The 20,508-nt window shown below is 33.5% G+C and overlaps 2 protein-coding genes, 1 long non-coding RNA gene, 1 other non-coding gene and 1 pseudogene across 7 annotated transcripts; 3 read left to right on the plus strand and 2 right to left on the minus strand.

The window, feature by feature from the left end:
- Positions 1–2,692: 2,692 nt before the first annotated feature.
- Positions 2,693–8,588, plus strand: LOC114376118 (type I inositol polyphosphate 5-phosphatase 2-like). The gene is made up of 12 exons (XM_028334047.1): positions 2,693–2,978; positions 3,439–3,795; positions 3,885–3,990; positions 4,093–4,191; positions 4,675–4,768; positions 4,860–4,964; positions 5,403–6,207; positions 6,408–6,595; positions 6,692–6,800; positions 7,162–7,310; positions 7,469–7,718; positions 8,105–8,588. Exons 2-11 carry the CDS (start codon positions 3,766–3,768, stop codon positions 7,674–7,676), a joined length of 1,893 nt encoding a protein of 630 aa, XP_028189848.1. The 5' UTR covers positions 2,693–2,978; positions 3,439–3,765; the 3' UTR covers positions 7,677–7,718; positions 8,105–8,588.
- Positions 8,589–9,288: 700 nt separating this feature from the next.
- Positions 9,289–10,014, plus strand: LOC114376119 (annotated as a pseudogene).
- A 1,230-nt stretch (positions 10,015–11,244) lies between these two features.
- On the minus strand, positions 11,245–11,336 carry LOC114377738. The gene has a single exon (XR_003659175.1). It is a non-coding gene; the product is annotated as a small nucleolar RNA Z101 (small nucleolar RNA).
- A 1,424-nt stretch (positions 11,337–12,760) lies between these two features.
- LOC114376300 lies at positions 12,761–15,198 on the minus strand. 2 transcript variants are annotated; one of them, XM_028334366.1, is made up of 2 exons: positions 13,990–15,198; positions 12,761–13,090 (listed from the first exon to the last, which is right to left on the minus strand). In XM_028334366.1, the coding sequence occupies exon 1, from the start codon at positions 15,107–15,109 to the stop codon at positions 13,994–13,996; it is 1,116 nt and encodes a 371-aa protein (XP_028190167.1). In that variant the 5' UTR covers positions 15,110–15,198; the 3' UTR covers positions 12,761–13,090; positions 13,990–13,993. The 2 variants fall into 2 exon arrangements, with proteins under 2 accessions (XP_028190167.1, XP_028190166.1); XM_028334365.1 differs by having other exon boundaries at positions 13,984–15,198.
- On the plus strand, positions 15,074–20,223 carry LOC114376301. 3 transcript variants are annotated; one of them, XR_003658940.1, is made up of 5 exons: positions 15,322–16,961; positions 17,318–17,380; positions 17,859–19,102; positions 19,731–19,839; positions 19,927–20,223. It is a non-coding gene; the product is annotated as an uncharacterized LOC114376301 (long non-coding RNA). The 3 variants fall into 3 exon arrangements; XR_003658938.1 differs by lacking the exon at positions 15,322–16,961 and adding an exon at positions 15,074–15,206 and having other exon boundaries at positions 17,318–19,102; XR_003658939.1 differs by having other exon boundaries at positions 15,317–16,961; positions 17,318–19,102.
- The last annotated feature ends 285 nt before the right edge of the window (positions 20,224–20,508 follow it).

Genomic DNA, 20,508 nt, shown 5'->3' on the forward strand with positions numbered 1-20,508 from the left:
ATAAATGAACCTAAATAACCTCAGATTAATTATAACTCAACAACAACCAGACACAGGCACAGCTTGCCGACAAGTCCATCTAGTAGAAAATTGTTCTTGCTCATACCATGGTGTTTTTTGTGTCGAAATTTGCAATTAATGCAGCGTGCCGTGATATAAACTACTGTTCAAAATATTCTTGCTCTGACTATCTGGGTTTGGTGGCATGTAATAAATAGTTCCTCAGATCAGAATCCTGTTCCATTTTGAGAGACGTAACTTAAACAATTGTCAATTTGTCATCCAAATAGAAGACTGCGTAAAGCTTGACGGTGGTTAATCTTTATCATATCCTGGTAAACTAGTCACTGACTTCAATAAAGTCATATCATCATTAAATTATTTACCGGTAACGCGATTTAATTAGAGTTGCCGTATTTCGAAGAATTTGAAGGCTCAATCTCAATCTATCTACCAAGTGGTATATAAAAAAGCGTACGCTTCAAAAAGAGTAGCCGTCTCGGGTTATACACACACTTGTGCCGGATATATCCTTTAAATAATTTTAGTTATCTGTTATAATTTTACTTTTAAACCTCTTTTTCATTATATATAGTGTTATAGATAAATAAGAATATCATAATAATTATAATGTTTTTAAGTGTTATTTTTATGCAATGTAAAAAAAAATTACACCAACCAATAAAAAATATACCACTAAAAATGGTAAAAAATTAACACATTTATTATACTTGACAATTTGTAAATACATGACTATAAAACAATAATTTTATTAGTGTGTAAACTATTTACTTATATTTTTTTATTATATTTATCATGACAAATTATCAAAACACTATTTTTCTTTTTTTAATTTTGGAATATATATATATATATATATATATATATATATATCAAGCATAAAAAAATTATATTAAGTAGCACCATTGTGATGCAAAAGAAAATTTTACAAAATAAAAATTTTGTCTCTTTAAAAATAATCTAAAAACAAACTTGCTAATATATTTAATAAAAGTCTCATCTAAAAAAGTATCAAGATAAATCATCATAATTGAAAAATAAATAAAAAATTGTTAATCCTAATCTATCTAAGTTCTTCCTCTTCCTTTTTGATCATCATCGTTGAAACACGCAATTTCTAATTATGGTTCATCAAGGGATAAATTAAGCAACTTCAAGAATCTTATTTTTATCAAGTGATCTAAACTCATCTCCTGTAATGTCCCACGTTTTAGTTTCTTCTTAATGATAATATGGGAAATTTCTTGAAAGAAGCGAAGATTATTATGAACAAATACTAGATCCTCTGCTCGATCAAGATTCATCTTGTTTCTTTTGATTGAATGAATGAAGGAGTAAGTACTCAAGTTTCTTTCACATCATAATAATGAATAAGGTTGCCCTAGTAACTTAAGAGCAATCTTTTGAAGTGTTGGTGCATGAGTACCATGAACTAGCCACCAAGACTTTGCCTCCATGAGATCTCTATCCCTTAAAGAGTCAATATCATCAAAGTCTTTTCTTTCACCATAAAAATTTACAAACTCTACATTCATTTACCTTCTTTCATTATCATCGTCAAAATACCTTATGAAGCATTTCAATTTTTCATGAGTAAGTTCTCCATCTTGGTGTGGAGGAATTCTATTTGAATTTTCACTTACGAGCCTATGAAAGATGAAGAAAAAATTATAAAAATTAGAAAATAAAGAAAAGGTGCAAACCTTACAAAGTTAATATGCACTCAACCAAAACCAAAATAGTAAGTCAGAATTCAACAATCATAAAGGACACAACAAACAAGAAGTCAGAGTAAGCAATTGTAAACCCTACGAAGATCATAAGTTGAACGAATGACAACAGTAACAAACTCAAATCAGTAACAAATAGACATGAACGATGTAACTAATAAAGATATACATAAATGAAGCAGTGACACGACTCATGTGAAGGTGAAACGTTGTTATTCTAATTTGATTTAATTTAAATTCTAATATGTTATTATAATTTAAAATATAATATTTTTATCTTTAAGATTTTAAAAAAAGGAAGCATAAAATATGTGAAGAGAAACCTGAATAATAAAAAATCTAATATATTATTATAATTTAAAATCTAATCTTTATCTTTCAAGATTAAAAAAAAATATGATTTTGAAAAAAATAAATAACAAAAGCCGTGATTTATCTGGTGGCTTCCCGTGTTCAAGGTAAAAAAGCTGGACATGGCAAATGCGTGTCCGACATGTTTCCTATTCCATGTCCGTATCTTCGGCCTATCGGAAACGAGAACACCGCGGCTGTTTGGGGTCGTGTCAGGAGTTTTATTCTTAATCAATTCTAGATGGTGTCCCTTTCGCCCTTCAAATCTCACAGGTTGATCATTAATGTAGTACTGTTGACGTTTCCATGTGGCCATGAACAAAAATGAAAGTTTTCTTTCTTTGTTTTTTTTTCTTGCTCGATTTCACACTTCCACTAGTGCGTGGTTGTACTTTTCCTATTACTCAAAAAAGTTTTTAATATTCTTTTCATTTAAGCAAATCATCATAGTCAAAGGCACGATTTATGAGAAGTAGTACTATTTTCTCTTCTCTTGTCTATTCTCACAACGCGTTGCTTCTTCATTTGCGTGGTTTTAACATTTGAAAACTCATAATTCTTTATCTTCACACATAGCGCTAGTGCGCTGGGCCTGCATCTGTGGCCTCTCTATTCCTCATCCTCATATTTCTTTCACTTTGTGGGTCAATGTCTTCTTTCTTCTTCTCTTATTTATTTATTTATTTTTATTAATTACAGAAATTGTCAGTTTCTAAATCGGTCCTAGCAGAGAGAGAGAGAGAGAGAGAGAGAGAGAATATAACTATATAAGGTGGATCACTCAGCAAATGAATGGGTCTACAGCTGTCCCCGACATGATGAAATCTTAGTTTACTAAGTTGTCCATTTGAGCTAAGCAATAAGCATTCATTTAATGTGAGTGTCAATTTCTGTTTTGTTTAATGATAAGGTTGTTCCATGTTACTGACACCTTCTCATGATGTGGGGTCACTTCCACATCTTGGCTATGATTCTATGTTTTACTTTTATCCATCTTTGGTTTCTTCATTGCAATTCTTTCATCACTTTTGGTGTCTGCTATATGCTAATGTGTACTGTATTCATTAGCTTATGCATTTGTAGTAGCATGGTAAATGATTTGTATTATTATTCCAAAATTTTTATTTTAAAAAAAAAGCATTCTGCTGTGATAATTTTCTGTTAGTTAATATGTAACATTAATATCCTATGTTTGTAGATGCTCTGCCCCCTCCTCATTTTATATTTTCATAAATTGCTACGTAAGTGTGGTGCTGAAAATGACATATGGTTTTATTGGTCTTGTAAAGAAATTTCAACTACGGGTGTTGTGTTTTATACTTTTTATTATTATCAGAAAATTGCGACGTGGTGTGAGGACCAGCAGTATAATTTTGCTTCATCAGCAAAGCAAGTTGCGGTTGTGGATGTGCTGCTGAGATGTTCACACATTTTCTGTCCTTTTCTGTTTGGTTCTAATAGGGAACTTCCTCCTCATCGACATTCAATTAATCCCCATTTTATGTATTGTTACAATAGCCTCATATTTTAAACATTAACTGCCAAATAGGGCCAAATAAATGTCAGTGACTGATTCCATATTTAAGAACTTGTGCTTCCATAGTCCAGCAAAATACGCAAGTGTGTTTTTGGATTCTGTTGTTGTGGTCTTTGACCTCAAACAATGAAAGCAAGGAGAGGAAAACGCTCAGAGGTAAGGATTTTAACATTAACATGCTTGAAACTTACTTTTGACTGGTTGGTTGTACTTGCACACTTTCTCATTTCGTTTTATTTATGCAGGCTTTCTGGCCTTCCATTGTGATGAAAAAATGGTTAAACATCAAGCCTAAGGTGAATGATTTTAGTGAAGATGAAGTTGACACTGAAACTGAAAGTGAAGATGATGGTATTATGCTATCAGATTTATTTTACCATATTCTTTTTCCTGTTTTAGCTGGATTGTTTTCAATTTTTTTTTACCTTATTGGTTCTTTCAATTTTCATCCAGCTTGCTCAATTAGAGGCTCAAGAATGTGTGTGCGTGAAGATAATCCACATCCACTTAGAACAGAAGGGGTTCAATCCATATTCTCAAGTCTAACATCAGGCAATTCTCCATTCCTTCTCAGCAATCTAGTTCTTTTTCCAAGACAAAAAAAAGGAAAAAGATTCAATTAGTCGTGGTTTTAAAATTGTTTGACCTTTTCATTGCTCTTATAGACCTTCTGCCATGGCTTACTGGTTAGAAATTTATAATAGTTGATTGTTATGAAATGAAGAATCTGAAAACTAATAACATCTGGTCATGGCGTGCATAACTTGTTTTTAACTGGAGTCAAACTTGGCCAAGCTAGTGCTACACATAACTTTTTTTATGTTTTCATGTTTTGGATGCAACTATGAGCTGAAAAAAGTTCCTTTGGCAGAAAGCCAGAAACGAAAGGTTGTCTGAACTCTGAAGCATATTTCCATGTGTTATATTATCAAGACAAAGAGACTTTAAGTCAATCATCTTAGTTAATTTTATGAATTCAAGTGATTGCTTTTATCACCTGACACCATCATCCGTGATTTGATATTTGTAATTCAGATGCATCATCTCCTTGTAAAGGCCGCAAGACAAGACATAGAAGAGGAAAGTCAGAAACTCTGCGTGCTCAGTACATAAACACGAAGGACGTGAGGTCTGGTGGTAACCTGTTATGAAGCATCGCATTTGAGTTATTAAATTTAATGATATCAATGAAATGCATCTTAAATTTGGTTATTCTTCAGGGTAACTATTGGCTCTTGGAATGTTGCTGGAAGACATCCATGTGAGGATCTTGAGATGGATGACTGGCTATGTACGGAAGACCCAGCTGATATTTACATTATTGGGTGAGTAGTTTTTGAAGTTTCCCATGCTTCATCATTTCTATTGAATCTTTATGTTTTCTTTACCAAAGTCACAGTAAATATCTTTCAATGGTATATTGTACCTTTGCCTGTTTTGTACTTTGATGACATTTGTGTGCCCTATTTTATTTCTGACTTCTGACTATCATGGTCTTGACTAATCTTCATATGATACGTAATGGTGTTATTAATTCTTTCTTGTAAATTGAAAAACTTGAATATGTCACAGAGAGATTTTCTGGTACCATAGATATGAGGTGGTTTAGGACTATCTAATAATTTCTCCTTACATTCGTTTTATGCATGGTATATGCATGTAATAGTACCTTTAGTGGCCACCTCTAATGATTGTAGTTGTCATTGCTTGTATCATCTATTGCATGGTCTTCTGATAACTGAAATCTTTGTGGTCATTCACAGTTTCCAGGAGGTAGTTCCATTGAATGCTGGAAATGTGCTAGGAGCAGAAGATAATACACCTATCCCAAAATGGGAGGCAATCATTCGAAGATGTCTAAACAAATCTTCTGAGCCTGACAGTAAACACAAAAGCTACAGTGCCCCTCCTTCTCCAGTGTTAAGAACCTCTTCTGCTGCTGATCTTCTAGCAGACACAATAGATGCTGATAATCCAATTCCAATAGATATGACGATTGAGGAGTATGTAGCAACAGTTGATAATAATGAGGTGGAGCAGCAGGAAGTGAAAAGCATAATTGACATAGAGAATAACTTACAGTTGAGGAGAGTATTTGGCATTGATATTGACTGGCCTGAACGTTCCTTAGATGCAATCCCCCAAATTGTTGATTCCAATTCAAAGTTGCGGAGAGTACTAAGCAGCTCAGCCAGAATTGGCTTTAACAGGACTGAGAGTAGTTTGGTATATGGTGTTGGATTGAAACGTTCACACCGCAGTTCTGGAAATTTGGGCTTGTTATGGCAACAACAACAAGTGATACCTGAAGTCGTTGATTCCTTAGAAGATGTCTCTGATGTGTTATCAGCTGAGGGTGGTGATACTTTTATTGTACCGAATGACGAAGATGAAGATGAATTTGGTACCACAGAATCTTGTCCAAGTACAAGGTATGTCCGAATTGTGAGCAAGCAAATGGTAGGGATATATGTATCTGTTTGGGTTCAGAGGAGGTTGAGAAGGCACATTAATAATTTAAAAGTTTCCCCGGTTGGAGTTGGACTTATGGGCTACATGGGAAACAAGGTAAGACATGTTTCACTCTGAATGTGACATCTTAAAGCATTCCTGGCCATGAGGAATTTCACGCCAAGTTTTACTCAACTAGGCTTCATAAACACTAGAGAATTAAGTACTAGTTAGTATAGTATTTGACACATGTATTAGCAAAGTCTGTTGTGTATTTTAACATGAATGGATGTGATGACACATTCTCACTAATGCAGGGGTCAGTTTCGATTAGTATGTCTCTCTTTCAGTCACGTATGTGCTTTGTTTGTTCCCATTTGACTTCTGGTCAGAAGGAAGGGGCTGAACATAGGCGAAACTCTGATGTTCATGAAATTCTAAGACGCACTTGCTTCTCATCATCTGTATTTGACGCAGATCAACCACAAACAATACCATCTCATGAGTAAGCTTTATTATATGATGAAAGATTTTCTTTTCAATTTATGGAAAGTTTTCCTTGAAGATTATGTGTTCGTTGAGTGTTGTTTCCTGCTAACAGCCAGATTTTCTGGTTCGGGGATTTGAATTATCGTATCAATATGTTGGATGCTGAGGTTAGAAAATTGGTGGCTCTAAGGAAGTGGGATGAGTTGAAGAATTATGATCAGGTGAGACTTGTGCCCGCAAAATATGCTTAGTTTTCAGTTTTTACATATAGCTGTTCTCTTTTTCTACAGTTTTTACAACTCCCTCCACAAACCACCTCTTATTATTTTTGACTTTATAAAATATGTCAGTTGTTGGTTGTTGATGATATGGTATTTTTATTAACTAAGCAGTGAAGGGTAAATGACCATTTTTTTAATCAATTAATTAATCAGTAATCACTGTTAGCTGCTTTCATCTTTCTGCTCTTTACAATGTTATTATGGGCAAGATAGGCAAGTGTACATTTGTATATTATGTTCTTTATAATTAATACAATTTATCCTATATAACTTCTAATTGGTTAACCTAATTTGTCTGTAGCTAAGCAAAGAATTGCGTATGGGGCATGTATTTGATGGATGGAAAGAGGGGTTGATAAACTTCCCACCCACTTACAAGTATGAATTTAACTCTGATAGATATGTCGGTGAGAGCCCAAAAGAAGGGGAAAAAAGAAGATCTCCAGCCTGGTAAGTGCAAGATAGTGTTACAAACCTATGAATATTAAAATTGGTGCATCATATATTATAATAACTATCTTTCCCTAATCTAAACTTTTCACCTGCCTAAAAAGCCACTATTGAATAGGCAATGTAATATGCAGTTTAATCTGAGTAAGATTATGCAGGTGCGATCGTATATTGTGGCTAGGAAAAGGAATAAAACAATTACAATATGGACGTGCAGAAATTAAGCTCTCAGATCATAGACCAGTTAGTTCAGCCTTCTTGGTTGAAGTTGAAGTATTCGATCATCGCAAACTAAAAAGAGCTCTAAATTTCACTAGGGCAGCAGTACACCCAGAGATCTTCCTTGATGAAGACGGCGAAATATAATCATGTTAGACATTCATCGTAGTACTATCATATTGAATACTGGTAAATGTAGTTTTCCATTTATTTACTACAATCCAATTCATGACACGCTGTATAGGATATGCTTTTGGATAGAAAAAGACTAACCATCAAAGCTGCATTTCTGTAATTCAATTCATTTCAACAACAGTTTGACATATTTTTCACAAGTAACGACCACTTAATTTATTTGACTCAATTTTTTGAGAATTCTGTGTATAAACTGAGGCTATAAGCTATAAGTAAAAATGACCATTCTCTTTTATATAGATAGAAAAATAAGAAATTACTTTACTTTCTAGCATTAGCTAATACTACAGACTTAACGCTTGCTAAAATGGTGTTGAAGTTTGTTTTAGTATCATGATTTAGTTTGCATGCATGTGTTAACATGGATTTATTCTCTGCAGAAAGTTTAAAGCTTGGCTGTCTTTGAAGTCATGTTGTGAATGAGAGACAATTGAACTTGTATACTCTTTTCTAAACTGAGCTTCAAGATGTCAAACTCAAGGAGCACTCTTCTCAAGTTAGCTCAGAGGGAAGCATCCATTGTGATTAACTGAGATATCAAAGCATTTTGCCAATCTATGTTGCATAGGAAGCCATTGAGATAGTTATAACAGTAAACTGTATATAGTCATACGAAAGGATGGTTTGTTCTTTTTTTTTATCCCTAGGAAACAATCATCATTCGATTTTGGCCTTATCAAACATGTGTGTCCCATATATTTTATATTTTTGGACAATAAACAATTGGGGTGGGTGGTTTTTCTGTAACAGTGCACAGGTTCTATGTAAACTAATATTGATTTGAGCATTGATTTTCATGTATTAATGACCTTGGCTGGTTTCAGCCCGATTGTTGCAAATTACATATTACCACTTTGCTTGACATATGCTATGCACATCAGGTTCTTGTTGCCTTTCGTTGTCCCCCAATCACAAAATTGTCCCTTAAAAATTATACACCAGAAACTTGAGAATTCATTCGCAAATGTACTAGTTAGTATACTCCTATAATATGTTCTCTGTTATGAAATAAACCGATCCAAGCTTCCATGTACCTTGAATAGGGTCCTTTTATTATTGTTATCTGGAAATAAGATTGAATTAACAGTACAAGGGGGAAGACATTTATGTCAGAGATCTTGCAGTACATGAAGTCACTGTTTCTAATGAATAATGATATACAAATCACTCTTTATTTTAAATATCACACCAATACTTTTCATTTTTCTTTATCCTACTTTTTCTATCACATTATAAACTCTATCATACCTATATTTTACTCTCTAGATGTTGCCATGTTGAATATCATATTCGGTGTCTATCAAACATTTTCTGATACTCAAGAACACTGTATAGCGCAGAACCAATCTGCCAAGTAACAACTTACGGGATTTCCCTTTTCTTCATTTGATTTTTTTTTTCACTAAAGTCATTACCAAAAGAAAGAATTTATCTCCAAAATAGAATTAATTAAAAAAAAAAGTCATGTTGGTTGCATCAACTCTTGGTGAAACGAAAGCACCTGGGAAAATTCTCCACCAAGGTTGGTTTGAAAATGTAGACAAAAACACTAACGAACGGTACAAGAAAACATCTTTATCAGAACTTTCAATTTACGCACATAGAGGATAATAAAGCTGCAGCATCCCGTCTCTCATTTTTTCATCATTTCCTTCAATGGAGCGTATGAGACTCTTAGTCATCTTTATTTCTATTTTGTTCAATGCTACAACTCTGAGTGGCGTTGAACTTCTTGTTCATGACTACTACAAGGAGAAGTGTCCCTTAGCTGAAGACATCGTTAGGCATAATGTGGAAATGGATGACAAGTGAAAAGCTTGCAGGACTAAATCTGAACTCTTTACGTGGATTTGAGGTCATAGACAAGATAAAGTTTTTGCTGGAAGAGGAATGTCCTATCACTGTTTCATGTGCTGACATCCTTGCCATGGCTGCTCGTGATGCAGTTGAATTGGTAAACACTGCTTTGTCACAGTTGAATTGGAAGAGTTATTTAATACTTATTATTTTGTTGCTTAAAAACAATTTCTATTGTTTGTTTTTGAAGAGAGGAGGACCAAGATGGGAAGTCTTGCTAGGAAGGAAGGATTCTCTGGAGTCAAGTTTCGGTGGAGCTAACATTCATTCCTGCTCCAAATTCATCTTCAGAGGTTTTCATAGATAATTTTAAGCAACAAGACCTTGACATAGAGGACTTGGTAACTCTATTAGGTATATTATTATTTTGACAAGTTACTTATGTGTTGTTTTGTTTCTATTATTCATCAATCAAAAGTGAAATTTCACCTCAGCAATATGCATAATCTTTTAATGCAATTGTTTTTTTTGAATGATTATCAAAATAATAATCCAATTTTAATTAGAGAATAATACAAAAAATATTAGAATTTTGAAAATGCTTAGGAGGAATTGTATTTTTAAATTTTTTTTAAATTACATTTCTTGTCACCGCATTTTTATTTTACTCAAAATGAGATTCTTGATTTCAACTAAAAACGAAATTTTATTGATTCCAATCTTTGGTTCGTTTAACAAAATATTTTCACTCAAAATATTTTTAATCAGCGAAAATGAAAACAGAAAACAGTTAAACTAAATATCCCTTAATAAACCTATATCTAAATCTTGTTTTATTACTTATTCAAACAAACAATTAAATTAATATTTCGGGGCACTGAAGAAGAAAATAACCTGGGTGTATTATATATCCAATAGGAATAAAAACAATAAAATTAAAAGATTGAATTGTCTAATAAAATAGCAGACATTAAAAAAATGGAAAAATTGAAAAACTCAAAATGTTGAAGGCGAATTGATTATCAAACATACAAAAAGTGATTATGTACTTAAATCTTGCGGTTCTCATCTGCCCTGTTGAGGGAAGGGACAACAAATTTGCACCCTTGGATTTTCAAACCACAAAAAGATTTGACAATCACTACTTCACAAACATTCTTAAAGAAGGGCTTGTTAGGTTCTGATAATGTTCTGATCAGCCAGGACTTGGGTGGAGAGATTACAGAGCCAGGACTTAAAGAAGGGCTTATGCCTCCAACGAAAAACTTTTCTTTGCTTCATTTGCTAAATCTATGATTAAGATGGGAAACATCAATGTTCTTACAGGAAGTGAGGGAGAAATTAGAAGGAATTGTAGGTTTGTCAATGCTTAGTTGTTATGTAATGCATATGGTTTGTAATGGACTCACTGGGACCTAATCTTATTGATTGGAATTGAGAATATAGATTATAAACGAAATTGATCACCTAACAAATGGAGGAAGCAAATGTTTATACTATATATTTTGGCAACTATACTAAATTGACATCAACATCAGGGTCCTCACATGGTTGCTAGAAGGAATGAAATTCTCCATTTCATTTCACATTGTACTCATAATGTCATTCTAGACAATTTCCTTATTGCATCCCTTTTCATCAAAAGGCATATTATGTTAATTCAGATAAAAATAACAAACAAAATAAAAAAACAGCACAGAAGAAAGAAAAAAGGAAGTAAAGATAAGGGCATCAGTTCTCCAAGGTGATATAGCATCAATGAATTTCAGACGCAAATTACCCATTTGTTAAGATGAGATTCATCACAAGCCCATTTCAAACTAGAAAACGAGTTGGCTTATCCCTCCCGAACAAACAAACAAACAAAAACACTACTCAACCCTCTTTGTTATTTGCATTACGTTAAACTGAAACAAGAAAGAAGGGGAAAAAAAACAAGAGCGGCTACGTATAAAAGTGCACTATCAATGACCATTATATGTTCGTCACAGAACAAACTCAACTCTTTTTCTAAGAATCATGCTGATAGTGAATACTGAAGCGTACCGAGAAACATAGATAGGACTTGCGAGTTGCGATGACATTTTATAGATACAGATTAGGGTTTCGTAGTTGGAAGTTGGAATTTTTTGGGGTTGCCGTTGGATACTCAGGCCCAAATGCCCAATCTATATATTCATCTAATAAAATAAAGGATTTCATTTTTCTTTTTACAATATTAATACCTTTGAATAATATTCCTATAATTATATGTAATTTTAAAATAAAATAAGTTTGTTTTAATTTAATTCTTTTGATTATATTTAATTCTTTTGGTATACAAATAAATTTATATTTTAATATACAATATGTTTGGTTTATTTTTTTTTTCAGTGGTTTTACTTTCTCCTAAATCTTAAGAGCCTTTTAATCAAGGAGATTCCCCCCTCCCTCTACTAAACTCTCGTTTGTGTTTGAATTAATTCTTGAAATTATAAATATCAATTAAAATTATAAACTCTTGCTTAGTTGTTATAAAATGATCATTAATGGGTTTATAATAATTTTATTCTTGAAAGAACAATATAAAGAATAAAATGATCTATGTATATAATAATTTGTTTGAATCAAATAATATTTTTATAATTTAAAAAAATAATTAACAAATACTTGTAATTTCAAGAATTAAGTTAACGTAAGACAAAATGTAAGTTCAGTATCTTAATTATTTTTTTTATTTTCTAATTAAAACTTGAATTTTACCACACAAAGTTTAGACATCACATATTATGTGAGTTATCGAAATAAATATCCATCTTCAATTAAAAAAACAATACTAAAAACATTTTAACGTGTGGATGTAGCGACTAAGTTTTGTACTTTTATGTGTACATGTATATTATTGACTGAGGATTCGAATCAAGAGTAAAAGGTACAGAGAGAGAGTTCACATTGAATATGAATTTAAAAATTTATTGAATTGAATTTTTTACTACAATGTGGTGAATTCTATTTATAGACTCAATCAATATAATAACTAAGTGAATTGCCTGTTCTGTCAAAAAAAAAAAAAGTGGATTGCATACCAGTAACACTTAAAAGTCATTTTATTATTTCCTACTTTAAGAGTTTAGGTTAACCAAAGCTATTCTAAATTACATTCTTTTACTAATTTACAATTAGTTGTGTACAATCAAAATTTGGAGTAAGTTCCGTTTGTCAGACTTTAGATTCGAGAATTATTTGTCAACCAACGGCTATTGAGTAATCTAACGACTGCTTTAAGACTGTCATGGTTCATTTGTCACTATTAGTTCAGGGCCATCTTATGTCAGGTAACCAACTATCCAAATGATTAGAAATGATAATGATAATTACCAACCGATCCATTAGAGTTTAGACCACGGCAATGATGGCATGGATAAAAAGGATAAACTACACCTTGGAGTAAGATAAATAGCATGTTTGGAGCTGTGTCTATCCTTCTATTTGGAGTAAGATAGATAGCATGTTTGGAGCTGTGTCGATCCTTCCATACGTGCGTCTTGGCCAATGCTATCCGGTGTAGCTTCCGCACAGCTAATTGCCAACTAGTATGCCAAAATTGATCAAACCATCATACCATATTGAACATTACAACATGATGAAAAAATAATGAGTGAGAAATCAATAAAATTTGTAAGAACTGAGAAGGAAAAAATAGGTCTAAAAGTAAAGCAGACACTCAAATTAAGACACTCAAATCAACAATTCATTAGTGATAAAAATACAACCAACAGGACTATCACTATCATCATGAATAGTCCAAATAGTTCCACTTTCACCCAACAGGTTTGCCAATTAACTGGAAAATAGTTCTTATCTGCAACTAGAATGGTGTCTGTAATAAATTGAAATAAGCCACAGGACAACCTCGAGGACTGATCTATCATTCAAAGAAAACAAAATAAGAGCTTGGCATAATTACAAACACCATTTATCGTAACACTTTTAACAAAATCAATTCAGATTCTCCATGTTGAAGGCAAAGCAATACAGAATTGCTTCCAATTTTTTCATGTTGCCATTGTAATTTTGGATTCATCACCGTGAATCCAACCACACTATTAATTATGCAATGAAGGTCTAGAGTAAGGCATGTAATATATATCAATTATTAAATATCACCCGATCATAGACAGTTATACTACATCCATCAAAATGCAATTATAATGATCATATTACAGAGTATAGCTACCAAAACACCAAAGATTCTTCCCATCCTTTGTCGTACACACAAATGATCATATTATAATTACACTTAAAACCAAAAGTGTAGCTAGTAACTACTGAAGATATCCTTCAACTAAAAAGTATAAGTAATCAACATTGTTAACATGAAACAAGGAAAATAAGCTGAGATTTTATACACATTTGCAAGGCAAGGCAAGGCAGACAAACTCAGAAAGCATTCAAAAAGTGGTAAGTGGTAACGACTAAGGACCTTTACTTTGCTAAGAGGTAGAGGTAGCAGCCTTAATGGCTTTCTCCAACTCAGATTCCACATCAGTAGTGGCTACACTTAGCGGCTTGTTTGGTTGTACTTTTTTCTCATCCTCTTGTCTTTCACTCTTGTAACTTCTCCAACGCTGAACCTCCCCATTGCTTTCACTCAACTTCCATCCACTTCCATTGCTCTCCTCACGGCTATTCCTCGTGCTAGAAATTCCCAATTTCATCTCATCCAACAAACGCTTCATCTCCCTATTTTCCTTTTCCATAATCTCCAAATCTCTACCCATCCAAAAACACATTCCCTTCAACAGCTTCAAATCAATTCCAGAACTATCCCTCATCTGTTTCTTATCATCGTTATTATTCTTCTTCTCTTTCCCTTCCTCAACCCTCTCTAACCCTATCTTATTAACGGTCAAACTCGGCATTTTGGAACCGAAATTCCGGGGAAAATTGACACCCCAGCGAAAGTTCAACAAGAAGCCTTTGGTGACAGGCATGACCGTCCGCGCCATAACCCTAACACCAGGAGAGAGAGCATTTTTGGCATCGTTCTTGAAGTTTTCGAAATAGGTGTTATTATTTGATTGGTCTGAGTTAGCAGAGGGTTCCAGTTTCAAATTGTGCCAACCCGTGGTGGAAGATCCATGGGGGACAATTTCGGGAGTGGGAGGGAAAGAAGTAGAAAGGGAATGGGTGTGGGTAATGGTGTCTGAAAAAACGGTTTTGTGGAGAGAGAAATGACCGAATCGGGGTTTAAAGTGGAGGAAAAAGGAAGGGGTTGGGGAGAGAGAGAAGTTGGCGGAGAAGACGAGAGGGGAGTGGGCAGGGGAGCCCAAGAGGCCCAGGCCCGATTTGAGGGAGAGGGAGAAGGGGGCAGAGGCGGTGGGGGAGTAAGAGAGTCTGAGGGAAGGACCTGATGGGAAATTTGTGGAGAGTGAGAAGGAAAACTCGGATGGTGAGTGGGTGCCGGTGGAGGCTGTTACGCCTGAGAGAAAGGGCTTGTTCAGTATAGAGATGGGTACCTTTGCTGTCATGATTTGGCTGCTGTGTTGCTGCTGTTGCAGGTTTTGCTTTTCATTCTCACCATCCAACTTCAGGGACAGCTTCATCATGCTCAAACTCAACTAGAACCAACGTACCAACGCCAGATACACACAACCCACTATCTATGGGAATTTCTTTCTTTCTTCTACATCCGATCATTTTTTGGTATCGTATAGATTACAGATTTTTATTTTTATTTCTTTTAGAAATTTAAATATTTTACAAATTAATGGTGCATTCATGCATGATTTAAATTTATAATTTTTATGTTATTAGTATACCACTTCAAACAATTAATAGGTTAATTAAATTTTTTAATATATATTTAATGCATATGTTAGATTATATAATAAATTTTTTGATAATTAATTTTAATTTAATAATTAATTTGTTTATACACAATCACACAAGGCCAAAGCCGAATCTAGGGTGGGAAAGTAGCATAAGTTTCCCATCAAGCATAAGGAGCCATGATCGTTGGATCTAAGCATTTTTGGAGATACATGTGAGTTTACCGTAAGAATGACTACATTGGAATATAGTTAGAAGAAGAAGAAAAAAAATCCCCTTCCTATATTTGAGACCCTGTCAATGAACGCACACGCGCCTCTTCCCCTTTTGTGCGTGAGCTTGTTCCCCTTCTACTTCCAATTCTTGACATTGAAATCGTGAGGGGTTCTGGAGGTAATGTTGTTGAGGTCCCCTTCCCTTTCCCCGTTAATTGGAACGATGAGATCTAAATGGGAGATTAATCCTTCAAAACAAAGTTTAAATGTACAATCACACGAGTAACAACTGTTGTGATGAACTCCACTATAGGAATTCGACTAGTCTAATCATTTGAGATACGACAAGTTAAAATGATTTTGAAAACAATTGAGTAGTATGTATTACATAACTCAAACTCCAATAACACATATATGATTATAAATGTTTGTTTTAATGATATGATTAATCATATAAAAATAACATATTTATATTATTATTGTGTGATATGTATATGATGCATGAGGCGTGATAACGTGTTATCTTGAAATTATAAAAGTGTGATGAACTATGTATAAATAAAGTTAAGTATTTGTTAAATTGTAAGATCACATGTGTATTGAGATGTTGTGTGTATTGAGTTATGAACTATGAATCATACAATCCTTTGAGGACGACGAGTTTTTGTACGACAAATATTGTGATGAGATCTACTGTAGGAAACTCGAGGCACGATAGGTTAAAATTATTTTGAGAATAATTGAGGAGTCATGCGTTTTGTATAGTTCATAGATAGAGTCTAGGTGTTAAAATGTTTCTTGGGTTGTACATGAATAGGAGAGAGAGACCCTGACAAACTCTTCGGATTCTAGGCCTTGGGAGTAAATACATGGTTTGAGTGCTCTTTAAGCTTGTGCTGATCTCACATGATTGGAGCATTTTCGCAAAATAATGTGATTCTGACTAGTTTCCCTATGATTTTGCCTAGTGAGATTGACCTGACTTACCAGTACATGATCTGTCTTGTCATGTACTCCTAAGCGCTCGATGAGGTTTTTCACTAACATGATATTACATCGCATCTAGGATTGAATCTTAGTATATCTATTATATAATGCTTGTATATTGATCATTATTGACTGGTTGACTGATATTGTGTTTTGATTTTTGAATACGTGAATGATGTGAAAATATGTGAGATGTGTTGTGTTGAGACGTGATGTTATACGATAAGTGATGTGGAATAACGTAAATTGTGTTTAAGTAAATTATATTTCATTTATATAATATGTATATTCATATGTTGTCTCGTTTCTCTTTATTAGCTAGGAATGTGATAAGTCACTCATTGTGTACTGTTTGTATTTGGATCTTGTGATATGTGGGAGTGGATGGTTAGATAGATGACTATGGAGAACCTCATACTAAAGGATGGTGAGACATCATACTCTGATAGGATGTGACATCAGAACTTAGGGTTTTATGTTGTTTTTATCATTTGCTAGTTTGAGATATGTAGTTGAACATGATTTACTTTTATGTTTTTCATTGAAATTTCAGTTATAATACCGGTATAGTCTTTATTTTTGTGTCAGAACATGTTTTTATATTCTTACCGATAAGTTTTAATTTGGTTAATTGGTAAATGTAAACTTTTTATTCTGTTGAGAAGTTTTATATTGATTTGTGAAGTAATTTTTTTTAAATTACTCTTGTTATTCTCTATTTTATTTCACTATATATATGTCTGGATAGAGAACGTCACATTGAGAGTTTTATTTATTTTGTAGGCCATGGTTACTTGTGGGGATCTTGGAGCTGAACTTCCAATAGAGGAAGTTCCTTTATTGCAGGTGATGTTATGCTCAGAGTAGCTAGCATGATATGTATGCCATTTTGTTCACAATGGGTGAGATGTATGCAAGTTCTTTCATGAGATGATCTACAAAATATGTTGATAATTATTGCTTTGGTACATCTAAGTTGGGAATAGTGTCAGGGAAAATCTGATAAAATAATAGGAACTTCATTAGCTGTTGTGAGTTTCACTTTGTAGGATCATCCTGATAGTTACATGCGTCAATTTCGTTGAAAACCCTTCTCTACCTGCTTGGACAGTGAACTCTCACTAATGTTCTTTATCAACTGTAATATTACCTTTTCATAAAGGGTGATGTAGAGCCTGTTAAACACAATTCAAATATAGGTCTGTGTTCATGCGCATTTAGTGTCTTTTTAAATTTCAAAACCAAAAAATTGTTTATGAAGGAGGAACTGGGACTAAGCTTAATTTTGTGTTCTACGTAGTTCATTCCCTTTTTAATCAAACAGGAGGACATCATTATAAGATATCAAAGTATGCAAACGCCGGTTATTGTGGCAACAAATATGCTTGAAAGCATGATTAATCATCCCACACCGAGGAGGGCAGAAGTCTCAGACATTGCAATTGCAGTAAGACAAGGTGCTGATGCTATCATGCTTTCAGGAGAAACTGCACATGGAAAGTGATTTTGCTGTTCCTTGGTGACCTTTGTTCTTATATTTTATTTTTGTTTTAGCTGTTCAAACTTTTTTTCAATATTCATTTTTTACTATTTGTAATGCATAAGCGATACTCTTTACCATTTTCAGATAAAAGAAGAAGCATCATTAGAGAAGGTAATGAAAGATGTAATGGGGAATAAGATATCCTTTTAGGGGAAATCTAAAAAATAAGAACAAATAGGAAGGAATGTTAACTAAACAAAGCTTAGGAATCTCCGCATGTCTAATAAAGGGGAATTAGTTACCTTGATTTACTATAACTGAAAACTGCCCGTTCCTTTTTTTTTGTTTGTTCAATAATTTGCATTAATTATATGATTTTCATCAGTTTATGATTAGTAGACTTATCTTTTTTTTTGGAGTGCAATGTTTTCAGGAAGAAAAACATCATTCATTATAAAAAGATACTCCTGTCCTAAATTGGCTACAAAACCCATTTTGTCAGACTTTTGTATGTGTAGATTATTGTATTTGCTGTAGAACTGCTTTTCATTTAAAGATGTATGTGATTCTTTTTTTTTATAAATTGATTACATAAGAATGTTTAACCATGTGTGTCTTGTGATAATGAATTGACAGAATTGTTTTCATGAACTTCTTTTCCAAGATTTTTAATCTAATAAATTTATCTTGAGGATTGCAACTGCTTTCCATTGAAAGCTGTTAATGTTATGCACACAGTGGCTCTTAGGAATGAATCTAGTGTTCAAAGTGATGTTGCTCATCCAAGTCAACTAAGTTCCCATGAAGTGTGTGCTTGATTAACAAATAAGGAAGTTTTGGAGTTTTGTTTCAAATGTTGTAGAGATTTGTTCCTATATTTTATTGATAATTGATGATATGCTAAAATCTAATTAATTTGTGTTTACTTGTTGACAGAGCCACATGGGAGAAATGTTTGCTTTCCATGCGACAACAACGTCTAACACTCTTAATACTCCTATTATTGTTTTCACCAGAACAGGATCCATGGCTATTCTTTTGAGCCATTATAGGCCTTACACAACAATCTTTGCATTCACAAATGAGTAAGCATTAGCAGGATGTATTGCTCAATAATGTTTGCATTTGCAAATGATTAATCGTTAACAGGATGAAATTAACCTGTGACCGTGTATTTTCTGTGTTGATTTTAATAAATAGCTAATTTCTGGGCTAGAGCATATGTATAATACTATCTTGGGAAAAGTCCAGCTTCTCTCTTGCCTACTCAAGTATTTTACAGATTATCTAATTAACTAAATTTAACATGCTGTATGTTTTGTGTATGAACTAAGGATAATTCTTCAGACATATTTTTCTCTTTTTCAAATTTAGTCTTCTATAATATATTTTTTCTTTAGCACTTTTGAATTGACCATTCTGGTTCAATTCTTTCAGGAATCCTGCTAGATGAATGTTTCTCCTATCCTAGATGGAGCCCCCTCCCCTTTTCTCTAAAATGATATTATTCTACTTACATCTATGGTGCTATACCCCCCTCCAAAAAAAAAAGTATACATGTAAAAGAAAAACATGAAGCATAGGACCCTGAAGGCCACCCAACATAGTGATTTTTTGTCTTTTTCTGCTTTCTAATGTTTGGAGGGTGTTAAGTATAGGTGCTTAAGTTAATGTTCTATTGCAACCACAAATTTATGATTTATCTATCTGCAGAGCAAGAATTAAGCAGAGATTGGTGCTTTACCATGGCGTTATGCCCATATATATGCAATTTTCAAATGATGCAGAAGAGACCTTCTCTAGAGCCCTCAAGCTACTATTGGTTAGTAATATCTCCATCACGTGCACAAATATTCCTTTTCTTGATATTTTTTCTTTTAAATGTTGCTGAAAAGTCTCCATATTTCAGAGTAAGGGCCATTTACACGAGGGACAGCATGTTACTCTTGTTCAAAGTGGAGCACAACCAATCTGGCGAGAGGAATCCACTCACCACATACAAGTTCGTAAGGTTCATGGATAAAATTCTACGAAGGATCTTTGTTCCTCATAAGTGTACATTTTTTTTTCCTTTCCCACTATCTTAGAACTAGTTATTCATATTTTATGGCTATTATGCACTTGAAACACCAAAGTTGGATAGTAAAAGAAATTTCATAATGCAAATAGTGATTTATTGATAAGGAATTGCCATAGCCTCGATGAAGTTCTTTCATAACCATATTTTTTTTAACATGTTATCTTGGCTAAAAGAAATCACATTGACCTTTTTCTGTTCATGCAATCACATCAGCGGGACTTACTGGGCCACCCTTTATAATTTACTTATATCTGTTTAGTTTTAACTTTTTTACCTTACCTTTCCCAACCTTTGATCTATACGTATGAAAGATGGCATTACATATCAAAATAAGATAAAAGAATGACAGAAGAAAAAGATAATTTATGCCATGCCCTACTTAATACCTTTCCTTTCACCTTATTCTTATTT

Source organism: Glycine soja, chromosome 11 (genome assembly GCF_004193775.1).
Source record: "Glycine soja cultivar W05 chromosome 11, ASM419377v2, whole genome shotgun sequence".
NCBI classification, from domain to species: Eukaryota; Viridiplantae; Streptophyta; class Magnoliopsida; order Fabales; family Fabaceae; genus Glycine; species Glycine soja.